Source organism: Salminus brasiliensis, chromosome 15, assembly GCF_030463535.1.
Source record: "Salminus brasiliensis chromosome 15, fSalBra1.hap2, whole genome shotgun sequence".
Lineage (NCBI taxonomy): Eukaryota > Metazoa > Chordata > Actinopteri > Characiformes > Bryconidae > Salminus > Salminus brasiliensis.
Genome location: NC_132892.1, coordinates 30,088,335 through 30,101,410, shown reverse-complemented (window position 1 = coordinate 30,101,410; position 13,076 = coordinate 30,088,335). Strand labels below are relative to the sequence as shown.

Genomic DNA, 13,076 nt, shown 5'->3' with positions numbered 1-13,076 from the left:
TCATGCAGTTATTGATTCAGTTGGAGACTTTTCTGCACTCTGCTCTGAGCTCAGCACTCGGCCCTGACCCCGCTCTGTACCTTTACGTGGTCTGACAGACACTCTGAGCTGAGCTGCTCTCTGTGAGCTGTTCCTCCTAAACTCTTCCACTGTTCAATAATAACACCACTCACAGCTGATGGTGGTGTTAGTGGTGTTGACACTGGAGTTCAGTGAGCTCTTTAGAACCTCCCAGTCTTCCACTAATGTGTGTAAGAAAGGTCGACTGCATGACTTGGGTCTTGATTTTACACACCTGTGGAAATGGGACTGAACGAAACACCTGAATTCAGTGATTAGGAGGTGTGTCCAAATACTTTTGTCTTTATATCCCTATTACAAAAATGGTTCTCCTATGGCATCGCTCAAGGATCCATGTAGAGTGTTATGGTTGTAGTGTGAGAGGAGAGAACTCAGGTGAGGGTCTTAGCAGCTTCTTGATGAATGGAGGTAGGACTGAGTTACAGGGAGGAGAGGTGGTGGTGTGGGGTGTGAAAGTTTCGTCGTATTGCACGTCTCGCTGGCGGCTCTAAGGCCTGTACTTCCTCCAGAGCATCCCAGTGTTCACGGATGTCCTGATGTACTAGAGGATAAAAGGTATCACTCCCTTCCGTGATTTAGGGTAATCTTCAAATTTCTCAAGGTAGTACCTGCAGAGCAATGGAGAACACTGGTAAATAAACAGGCCACATGTGTGTTGTGGGCCGAGCTATCGTGAAGAGTTGGTAGATTTCTCCACAATGAGGCTCTGGAGAAAACTCCAACTCTGTAGAACCCCCCTTTTTTCAAGCCCAAAGTCAGAACCATATAAAATGAGGAAATCCTGCTATGTGAAATACCTCCCAGTGACCCAACACCATGGTAAGTACCTGTGGTGGTGGTACGCCCGTGGTCCTATAGAGCACAACGTGAAGAACGCGAAGGCGAAGGCCGGCAGAGACCATGCGGCTATAGCGTAGCCACACCACTCCCACGATCTCCCCGAAGAAATTAGCGCCAGACACCAGCTCAAACATCCCCCCTGAGGAAACACACAATTAGGGCAGTGTTTATTAACTGGTTTAAAGACTGGTTAAAGCGGCCAGCGCTAAGGACGGCTCTGGCGTAGCCGTGATAAAGTCATGGCGCCGGTGCGAATAACGTAAACGATGTCATGCTAGCTAGAAGCTAGTAGCATTTAGAGTAATCGGCCCTCGTTAGAACCGCTGTTCTTTTGGGATTAACCTCCACACTGTTGGAGGATATTCTGTGGTCGTTGCTGTACTGCAGTCATCAGTAATGACTTCTAGAGGTGAACGCTGTCGTGTTGGGCTGGTCTCAGGTTTTCTAACGAATCTAATGCTAACATTATTGCTGTGTTTCCCATTGAACTGGTGTTTCCGAATTTCCAAGCTGAGATCCAAGCTGGAACTACCCCCACCAGTTGGATTTCCTACTTTGAGAACCTCCGAGTCGGGAGAACCTCACCAACCCAGAGTTCAAAATCCATGATGGCTGCATATTAGCTTATTAGCACGTCTGAATGTTTGTGTCTTATTAAAATAGTCCTTCACACAGTACTTTATTAAAATTTCAGTCTTTGGACTGACAGTATTTGGTGTTTTCATGGTGTTTGGATGCGCAAAATACTGTATAATGTGCTGTTATCAACTAGTATTGCCAACAATGTCAACAATGCTACACGTTTAGTTCTCGAGTTAAAAAAACTTGGGGTATATATGTATATAAAATGAGCCAACTGTATTTACTGTGTATTTCTACCTATAAAACTAGTTTTGCCATGTTAAATGTATATTTGCTAATACTTAACTTCAGGTTATGCTACATAACTGTGTTTAATATTTTTCCATACATTCTAAAATAAATGTTTTTAAATATATTTGGTTCATAGGCAATATATTCTGAACTACATTTTAGTGTGTGAAATATATTTTGGAATGAAAACTAATGTAATTGAAAGAAATGTATTTAAAATGGATAGAAAACATATGGGTTTCCATTATTCAATTAGATCCATGCAAACTAAAGGAAAAACCATCATACCAAGCATTCAGCAGAAAAAAAATACCAAGTTTTCTTAGACGTCTCTTAAGAGACAAAGAAAAACATGAGAAAATCCTTTTATGGGACATAAAAAAGAGCAAGATTCACCATAAAACACTGGTAAAAGATGTTGGACCAGTTGTGGTAAACTCTGAAGTCTTTAGCGTACTGGTTTTTGGAGAAGTTTAACTGGAACGTGATCAGCTCTGGTGTGGCGTTATTCCAACGTCCGAGGCAAATGAAACACAGCATATGTCCATGTGTTGTTTTGGATTAGCCATGATTAGCCAGATTCACAAAAATGTCTTAAGAAAGATATTCTTCTTCATATTTAAGAAACAAGTTATGAGAAATATTATTCTTCAAATGATTTTTTTATGCTTGTCTCTTAAGAAAAAGTCTAAGAAAACTTAATGTGTTTTTTTCCCCTAAATGCTTGGTATGATTGTTTTTCCTCTGTTCTGCATAGATCTAACTAAATAAATAAATAAATAATAAATACATGTATAAAACATGTATTTATAATAAAAATACATAGAAATATTTATTTTAATTACAACTATTTCAATTAGTTTTCATTCCACAATATATTTTACACACTAAAATGATTTCAGAATATATTGCCTATAAACCAAATATATTTAAATGCATTTATTTAAAAATATATGGGGAAATATTTTGCAGCTATGTTATATTATGTAGCATATCCTGAAGACAGATTCACTGTAAAAATGTATGTTTAAACATATTTAATAAAACTACAAATTCATATATGCCAAATATGTGCTTAAAATTTTTTTTAAATATATATTTATTTAATCTTTTGGCCATTTTCATACATTGCAAAATATATTAGCATTTTTATATGAGAGATTTGTAATGTGTGGCATAAAAGGATGTGATTACAAATGGATAAATAAGAAAACAATAAAGAATGTTAAGAAATTTTAATAGAATAAATCTATATTATAAATATCTATAAAAAAGTAATATAAATGATAAAATATTTATAAAATACATTATAAAAATATATTGTCATAAACTGTAAGATAACATTTGATAACTTTATTTTTGTTTTGTTTTTTAGAAGCATTTATTTAAACCTCTTAAACTTAGTGTTTATCTAAAGATTCTTCATAAGGTTTTTCCTGGGAAAGCTTTTGTGAATTCAGCCCCAGGTTTGTTACTCATCATTTTCTCCTTACTCACTTTTAGCAGACTAGCATTAGCTCTCCACAAGAGGGCGCTATCATGCTCAAATAGCTTTTAGTGCTTTGCATCAGTGAAACTGCGTGTTCTTGTTATAAAAAAAACATGAGCTATTGAAAAGAACTCTGCTGGATGCGTTCGTCACCTTTAGGGATTTTGTAGGTGACCTCTCCTGGCTTCCTGAGGTTGCGTAGAATGTAGTCACTGTGGATGTTGATGGCCATTCCTGAGAAGAACAGCAACAGACCTGCACAGAGAGAGAGAGAGAGAGAGAGAGAGAGAGAGAGAGAGAGCATTAATAGCACAGTCAGTTTATAAGTAAAAATGAATGGTTCGATTCTCCCAGGCGGCTGAACTGCATCTACAATTACACAGTTAACACCCGACCATATGGTAAGTGGAAAAACGCTAAGCAGGCCCAGATGACCTCGGTTTTCCAGTCTCTGCTCCTCCCTGAATCTACCTGTCTAGATCTACCCAGCACCCTTGGCCTCTGCCGCCAACCCAGGGTTCTCTATTTATACAGCAGTTGATAATGGAAATAGTCATTAGCTGCAGTCCTAGTTCCCGTTCAGCTCCTGAATGAGCATACCTGAGATAAACCGAACATCTGTGTGCCAGGCAGCTTCATACTGGACGCAGTGCAGCATGTAATGACCCTGGAGGAAACCATTCATGGAGCAAAACACCACGGCCGACACCACGATGTAGAGAGGAGAGGGCCGTCCTTTGGTCAGCAGAGAGTAGATAAATGTCCTGGAGAACAGAAATGTGAGAGAAGGTAGAGAGAGACAGTAAATGACACGGGTTCGAGGTGGGGCTGCTGCTGTGGAACAGAAAGGAACCCTCAGGGCTAAACCCTCCTAAGGCTGCAGAGCAGGCCTACTGGTTTCTGAGAACCCATGTAATCAATCAGCCGCCTCTCAAACTGCTTAGACTGCTTCCAGGTGGTACAGACTTGGCCATGTGGTTTACAGCACACTGTGTTTACGTACTGTGAACTATGCGCTATATGTCCAAATGTTTGTGGACACGTCTTCATGTAATGACCATGTAAAGTTACACAGCGGGGTCAGAGCATAGTGCAGAAAAGTCTCCAACTGGCTTAATAACTGCAGAGCACCTATGTCCATTGCCTATAAACCAACTAAATTTAAATGCATTTATTTAAAAAAAATATAGGGAAATATTATGTAGTTATGTAATATTATGTCGCATATCCTGAAGACAGATTCACTGTAAAAATGTGTTTTAAAACATATTTAATAAAACTACTAATTTATATATGCCAAACATGTGCTTAAAAATACAGTTTATTTTTAGTATTTTTTAAATATATATTTATCTAATCATTCTTTTGGCCATTTTCATACATTGCGAAATATATTTGCATTTTTATATGGGAGATTTGTAATGTGTGGCATAAAAGGATATGATTACAAATGGATAAATAAGAAAACAGTGAAGAGTGTTAATAAATTATGATATAATAGAATAAATGTATATTATAAATATCTATAAAAATACAGTAACATTATAAAAATATGTTAGATAACATTTGATAACTTTATTTTTGTTTTTAGATTTAGTAAGAATTTCTCCTTTCTCACAAGAGGCAGCTATCGCGCTCAAATAGCTTTTACAGACTTGTCCATGTGGTTTATGCGCCATATGTCCAAATGTTTGTGGACACTTCTTCTAATGACCATGTAAAGTTACAGAGCGGGGTCAGGGTCGAGTGCTGAGCTCAGAGCTCAGAAAAGTCTCCAACTGGCGCAATAACTGCAGAGCTCTGGGGGGGGGGGGGGTAGTCCATATGTCCATATTGTGTATTTTACATATGTAAAGTTTAAACATCACACAATAACCTATATAACCTATATTTAACATAGCCTCACATAGACTGTGAAATGCCTTACTGGAAAAAATGAAAGGAAAGGGAAATGCCTCGACTAGACTGTACTGATGTGTTCGCAGTTGCACCATTTCCTGGACCCTACTTTCCCTCTGTAATTACTGGCTCAGTATCCCTCCTTTTCCTCCTGCTTGCTGAGACACGTTTGACAACCATTTCATGTGGTTCTGTCTTTCTGACGGGATCTGTTGGACTGGTTGATTCAGTGCATGGTTGCAAACTGAATGTAAAGTAATGTAATGTGTGTAAATAACCTGAAAGACTGAAAGAAAGATGTGCGCTCAGCGTCTCGGCCTGGGGCTCACAGGCCAACGGCACACTGTAATGCGAGAAGTTTCGCAATTCCAATTCAACCACGGCCTGTTACACACCATTACACCACAGCAGCAGCACTTGCTCAGAAACCCAACTGAAGAAGAAAGGCCGCATATCTACGCTATGTATTTATCTACGCTTATCGCCCTTCATTGTCCCTGTGGATAAGAACTGCCAATAGAATAGGACTCTCAGATAAGCATGACCCTATTGGCACCATGCTGCCTAATGCCAGGCCTGGGCTACATGGGTATTAACCAGTGGGGTACCAACCAATGATGGTTGGTGCTCCATCCAGTACTTTTGGGACTGAGTTGGAGGTTTGGAGGAGGTGGGGTGATGATCATCTGTCAGATCTATCAAAGCCTTGCTTGGGTAGGAGTTTATCTTCCACAGGGACTAAACCTGACTAAAGCTGGGTGTGTCAAAGTAGCCGAATGCATTCATTAAAAGGGGTGTCCACAAACATTTGGACATGTAGTGAATGTATCCTACCTTTGTCAGTTTTTGTAATGATAATGATGGTAAGCTGGGGGGGGGGGCTTTTATTTTGAAGACCGTGACTTCCACTCAGCCAGAGTCTCCAGAGACTTCATTGTTTAGTGAGTTAAGTGAGATAATCTCTCGTTTTTATTGTGTTTTAGGTGAGAATTTTAGATTCACTAGATTGAGACACTGTTTGTTTAATGTTTTCAGGCTAATTTTGTAAAAGACGAAGGTTAATTAAGTCGTTTTTGTGGGTTTTTGTGAGGAAATGCTACCGAGTAAACAAGCGCGCCGAGTTTGGTTTCCATGGCTACGGCGCTACTGCAGCTGTGCCCATTTATTTGTTTGTTTATTTATTTATTTATTTATTTGTTTACATATTAAAATCTGTGGAACTATGCTATCCTACACTGCTCGCACAATATTATATTTGCTAAAAAAAAAAAAAAAAGAGGACTCTTATGTGTGTAAAACGTGGTGGCCCCTCAATAGTGGAACAATTTTTGGGCTACTTTTTTTTTAAGCAGCACATTTTTAATGACACATTTTAATGTATTTTGCACTCTAGTGCTTATTTGAATGGCCCTGGTTCTAAATAGCCCAAATGACCTGTACTGTCGGTACTGAAGAAAGCCCCTGTAGGACCCCTCTGCTTTTACCTTCATTCTAAGCTTTAGAGTGTATCTTATAGAAGAACCCTACCGTTGGAAGTAGTGCAGCATGTAGGTCCAGAGCAGAAGGTATCTCCCCATGTCGGTGGAGCTTTCTGTGGTAAGCAGCAGAAGCCCCGGAACCAGAAACGAGGGCAGCTCCTGGATCAGCCAGGCAGCTTTGGCTGGAACCATCACCCCAGGGCTTTGGAGCTCCACATAACGCCCATACGGGGTGTGTGTGGTCATCTGTCGGAGGAGGTAGAGGAATCCCCCAATGATGAAGCCCCAGCTGAGGTTGTGGATTGTGCCTTCTTGGCAAAGCATGGTGCCTGTTTGCTGGCCAAAACCTCATGCAAGTGGCATGCTAGATCAGGGCTGAAGCAAGTTCCTGCTGACTTCTGCTTTCGTCAGTGTGTTCCTCTTGTTCTCTCTCTGTGTGTGTGTGTGTGTGTGTGTGTGTGTATCCATTCACTCTATCCCCTCCTTCTCTGTAAGCTAAGCCAATGGCTAACACTCCCTGACAAGCCTCTGAAAAGGGGCCCAAGGAATCCAGCAGCGAGGTAAATGGGAATTGGTATCAAGAATAGAGTTACTGGCATTTCCTCGACCAATTGCTTGAAATTTTTGTCATGCCATCAATTTTTTAAATACTTGGCAACCTAATATCCACAATAAAAGTGAAATTGATTCCCTATTGTTTTTTTATACTGGGGATGGATCCAGTTAAGCCAGTGATGCAGGCCCTGAAACATGAGCTGTTGGCGGTGGGGGCTGTGGGCTGGTAGATGGCCAAAGGTAGATAGAGCCTGGTGCATTTCCTTACATTCCCTGATTGCACTGATCATGGCACGTACCAATCAGAGCAAAGCCAGGCGCACCCTTTATATAATCATTTCCCCGTCAAAACAATCATCTAAGACTGCTCACACCTCGAAACATTACAATAACTGATGCTCTCAAAGCAGGAGAAGACTATATAAAGATAGCCCAGCATTTTCAGTTAGCCGTTTCCTCAGTTCCTAATGTACTTAAGAAATGGCAGTTCACAGCAGGAACGGTGGAGGTCTGGAAGTTGACGTCTGGAAGACCAAGAAAACCGTCTGAGAGGGCTGAGAGGAAAGCCTCCTGAGAAGAAGGCCACACCCAAAACCTTCAGGAAGACTGAGCAGACTCTGGGGTGGTGGAGCACTGTTCTACTGTGCAGCGACACCTACTGTGCACATCTGACCTTCATGGAAGGTCCAGGTCCTGACCACAACGTCCAGCATCAGATGTTTTTTTTTTTTTTTTTAGAGGAACATCCAAACAAGCCTGAAGCATTCTGGAAACAGGTCCTGTGGACTGCTATTCACAGTTACAGGAAAAAATCAGGGGACTGGGGTACCCAAACTTTTGCAAGCCATTGTCTACAGAAGGTGGTCTCTGAAATGAATGCTGAGGGAACTCCACATTACTCAGGACTCTCTGATGGTTTAAGCTGAGTTTGGTCCTAAAGTATGTCTGAGGAGCTTTACCATCAGAGGTGACGCTTCAGTCCCCCTGGACTGTGGACAGAAAGACAGACGGAATAATTCACAGCTAAATTAAATTTCAATCTCAAGAATGCATTTGTTGGGTAAATCTTTAAGATGTTGACATTGAACTCTGGATTCTGGCCAGATGGAAGTCATTGTCAGGTCCGACAGGCATTAGGTCTGTGTTAAAATGACATCTAGGGGCATTTACAGGTAACTGCAGGTCATTTGGGTCAATACTCTGCAGAGTTCAGCTGTGTTTAGTTAGAATTACAGATTGAATTGAGCACATTTGAGAGATGCTATAGGATACATTTATTGAGTGTTTGCTAGTACGGACCAGGCCTTCAGCTTAAGGGGATTAGGGAGAAGACTGCGAGAGAGGAGGGAGAAAATAATATTCAGTAATATACAGACATAAATATACTAAATATACAGAAATATACTAGATATCACTAAATATACTAAACATCGAGATGTAAATATATTAAATGTACAGAAATATACTAAATATCCAGATGTAAATATATTAAATATTCAGAAATAAACAAATTAAATATCCAGAAATTAATAAATTAAATATCCAGAAATATACTAAATATCCAGAAGCAACTATACAAAATATCCAGAAATATACTACATATCCAGCAATAAATATACTAAATATCCAGAAATAAATATATTAAATATCCAGAAATATACTAAATATTCAGAAGTAAATACACTAAATACCCAAAAGTAAATATACTAAATGTCCAGAAGTAAATATACTAAATACCCAGAAGTAAATATACTAAATGTCCAGAAGTAAATATATTAAATATCCAGAAATATACTAAATATCCAGACATAACCATACAAAATACCCAGAAGTAAATATACTAAATGTTCAGAAGTAAATATACTAAATACCCAGAAGTAAATATATATTAAATACCCAGAAGTATATATACTAAATACCCAGAAGTAAATATACTAAATACCCAGAAGTAAATATACTAAATACCCAGAAATATATTAAATACCCAGAAGTAAATATACTAAATATCCAGAAATATACTAAATACCCAGAAGTAAATATACTAAATAACCAGAAATATATTAAATACCCAGAAATATATTAAATACCCAGAAGTAAATATACTAAATATCCAGAAATATATTAAATACCCAGAAGTAAATATACTAAACATCCAGAAGTAAATATACTAAATATCCAGAAATATATTAAATACCCAGAAGTAAATATACTAAACATCCAGAAGGAAATATACTAAATACCCAGAAATATATTAAATACCCAGATGTAAATATACTAAATATCCAGAAATATATTAAATACCCAGAAGTAAATATATTAAATACCCAGAAGTAAATATACTAAATATCCAGAAATATATTAAATACCCAGAAGTAAATATATTAAATACCCAGAAGTAAATATACTAAATACCTAGAAATATATTAAATACCCAGATGTAAATATACTAAATATTCAGAAATATATTAAATACCCAGAAGTAAATATACTAAACATCCAGAAATAGATTAAATACCCAGAAGTAAATATACTAAACATCCAGAAGTAAATATACTAAATACCCAGAAATATATTAAATACCCAGATGTAAATATACTAAATATTCAGAAATATATTAAATACCCAGAAGTAAATATACTAAACATCCAGAAGGAAATATACTAAATACCCAGAAATATATTAAATACCCAGATGTAAATATACTAAATATCCAGAAATATACTAAATATTCAGAAGTAAATACACTAAATACCCAAAAGTAAATATACTAAATGTCCAGAAGTAAATATACTAAATACCCAGAAGTAAATATACTAAATGTCCAGAAGTAAATATATTAAATATCCAGAAATATACTAAATATCCAGACATAACCATACAAAATACCCAGAAGTAAATATACTAAATGTTCAGAAGTAAATATACTAAATACCCAGAAGTAAATATATATTAAATACCCAGAAGTATATATACTAAATACCCAAAAGTAAATATACTAAATGTCCAGAAGTAAATATACTAAATACCCAGAAGTAAATATACTAAATGTCCAGAAGTAAATATATTAAATATCCAGAAATATACTAAATATCCAGACATAACCATACAAAATACCCAGAAGTAAATATACTAAATGTTCAGAAGTAAATATACTAAATACCCAGAAGTAAATATATATTAAATACCCAGAAGTATATATACTAAATACCCAGAAGTAAATATACTAAATACCCAGAAGTAAATATACTAAACATCCAGAAGTAAATATACTAAATATCCAGAAATATATTAAATACCCAGAAGTAAATATACTAAACATCCAGAAGGAAATATACTAAATACCCAGAAATATATTAAATACCCAGATGTAAATATACTAAATATCCAGAAATATATTAAATACCCAGAAGTAAATATATTAAATACCCAGAAGTAAATATACTAAATATCCAGAAATATATTAAATACCCAGAAGTAAATATATTAAATACCCAGAAGTAAATATACTAAATACCTAGAAATATATTAAATACCCAGATGTAAATATACTAAATATTCAGAAATATATTAAATACCCAGAAGTAAATATACTAAACATCCAGAAATAGATTAAATACCCAGAAGTAAATATACTAAACATCCAGAAGTAAATATACTAAATACCCAGAAATATATTAAATACCCAGATGTAAATATACTAAATATTCAGAAATATATTAAATACCCAGAAGTAAATATACTAAACATCCAGAAGGAAATGTACTAAATACACAGAAATATATTAAATACCCAGATGTAAACATACTAAATATCCAGAAATATACTAAATATTCAGAAGTAAATACACTAAATACCCAAAAGTAAATATACTAAATGTCCAGAAGTAAATATACTAAATACCCAGAAGTAAATATACTAAATGTCCAGAAGTAAATATATTAAATATCCAGAAATATACTAAATATCCAGACATAACCATACAAAATACCCAGAAGTAAATATACTAAATGTTCAGAAGTAAATATACTAAATACCCAGAAGTAAATATATATTAAATACCCAGAAGTATATATACTAAATACCCAGAAGTAAATATACTAAATACCCAGAAGTAAATATACTAAATACCCAGAAATATATTAAATACCCAGAAGTAAATATACTAAATATCCAGAAATATACTAAATACCCAGAAGTAAATATACTAAATACCCAGAAATATATTAAATACCCAGAAATATATTAAATACCCAGAAGTAAATATACTAAATATCCAGAAATATATTAAATACCCAGAAGTAAATATACTAAACATCCAGAAGTAAATATACTAAATATCCAGAAATATATTAAATACCCAGAAGTAAATATACTAAACATCCAGAAGGAAATATACTAAATACCCAGAAATATATTAAATACCCAGATGTAAATATACTAAATATCCAGAAATATATTAAATACCCAGAAGTAAATATACTAAACATCCAGAAATAGATTAAATACCCAGAAGTAAATATACTAAACATCCAGAAGTAAATATACTAAATACCCAGAAATATATTAAATACCCAGATGTAAATATACTAAATATTCAGAAATATATTAAATACCCAGAAGTAAATATACTAAACATCCAGAAGGAAATATACTAAATACCCAGAAATCTATTAAATACCCAGATGTAAATATACTAAATATCCAGAAATAGATTAAATACCCAGAAGTAAATATACTAAACATCCAGAAGTAAATATATTAAATACCCAGAAATATATTAAATACCCAGATGTAAATATACTAAATATTCAGAAATAGATTAAATACCCAGAAGTAAATATACTAAACATCCAGAAGTAAATATATTAAATACCCAGAAATATATTAAATACCCAGATGTAAATATACTAAATATTCAGAAATATATTAAATACCCAGAAGTAAATATACTAAATATCCAGAAGTAAATATACTAAATATCCAGAAATATACTAAATACCCAGAAGTAAATATACTAAATATCCAGAAATATATTAAATACCCAGAAATATATTAAATACCCAGAAGTAAATATACTAAACATCCAGAAGTAAATATACTAAATATCCAGAAATATATTAAATATCCAGAAATATATTAAATATCTAGAAATATATTAAATACCCAGATGTAAATATACTAAATATTCAGAAATATATTAAATACCCAGATGTAAATATACTAAATATCCAGAAATATATTAAATACCCAGAAGTAAATATACTAAATATCCAGAAATATACTAAATACCCAGAAGTAAATATACTAAATATCCAGAAATATATTAAATACCCAGAAATATATTAAATACCCAGAAGTAAATATACTAAATATTCAGAAATATATTAAATACCCAGAAGTAAATATACTAAATATTCAGAAATATATTAAATACCCAGATGTAAATATACTAAATATTCAGAAATATATTAAATACCCAGAAGTAAATATACTAAACATCCAGAAGTAAATATACTAAATATCCAGAAATATATTAAATACCCAGAAGTAAATATACTAAACATCCAGAAGTAAATATACTAAATATCCAGAAATATATTAAATACCCAGAAGTAAATATACTAAATACCCAGAAGTAAATATACTAAATATCCAGAAATATATTAAATACCCAGAAATATATTAAATACCCAGAAGTAAATATACTAAATATTCAGAAATATATTAAATACCCAGAAGTAAATATACTAAATATCCAGAAATATATTAAATACCCAGAAGTAAATATACTAAATATTCAGAAATATATTAAATACCCAGATGTAAATATACTAAATATTCAGAAATATATTAAATACCCA

General features: G+C 34.5%; 1 protein-coding gene across 1 annotated transcript; it reads right to left on the bottom strand.

Moving 5' to 3' along the window:
- Positions 1–465: 465 nt before the first annotated feature.
- On the bottom strand, positions 466–6,984 carry srd5a2a (steroid-5-alpha-reductase, alpha polypeptide 2a). The gene is given in 6 exon segments (XM_072657467.1): positions 466–689; positions 909–1,009; positions 1,011–1,060; positions 3,437–3,538; positions 3,884–4,047; positions 6,710–6,984. Coding segments are annotated over 6 exon segments (759 nt in total). The 3' UTR covers positions 466–622.
- Between the last annotated feature and the right edge of the window lie 6,092 nt (positions 6,985–13,076).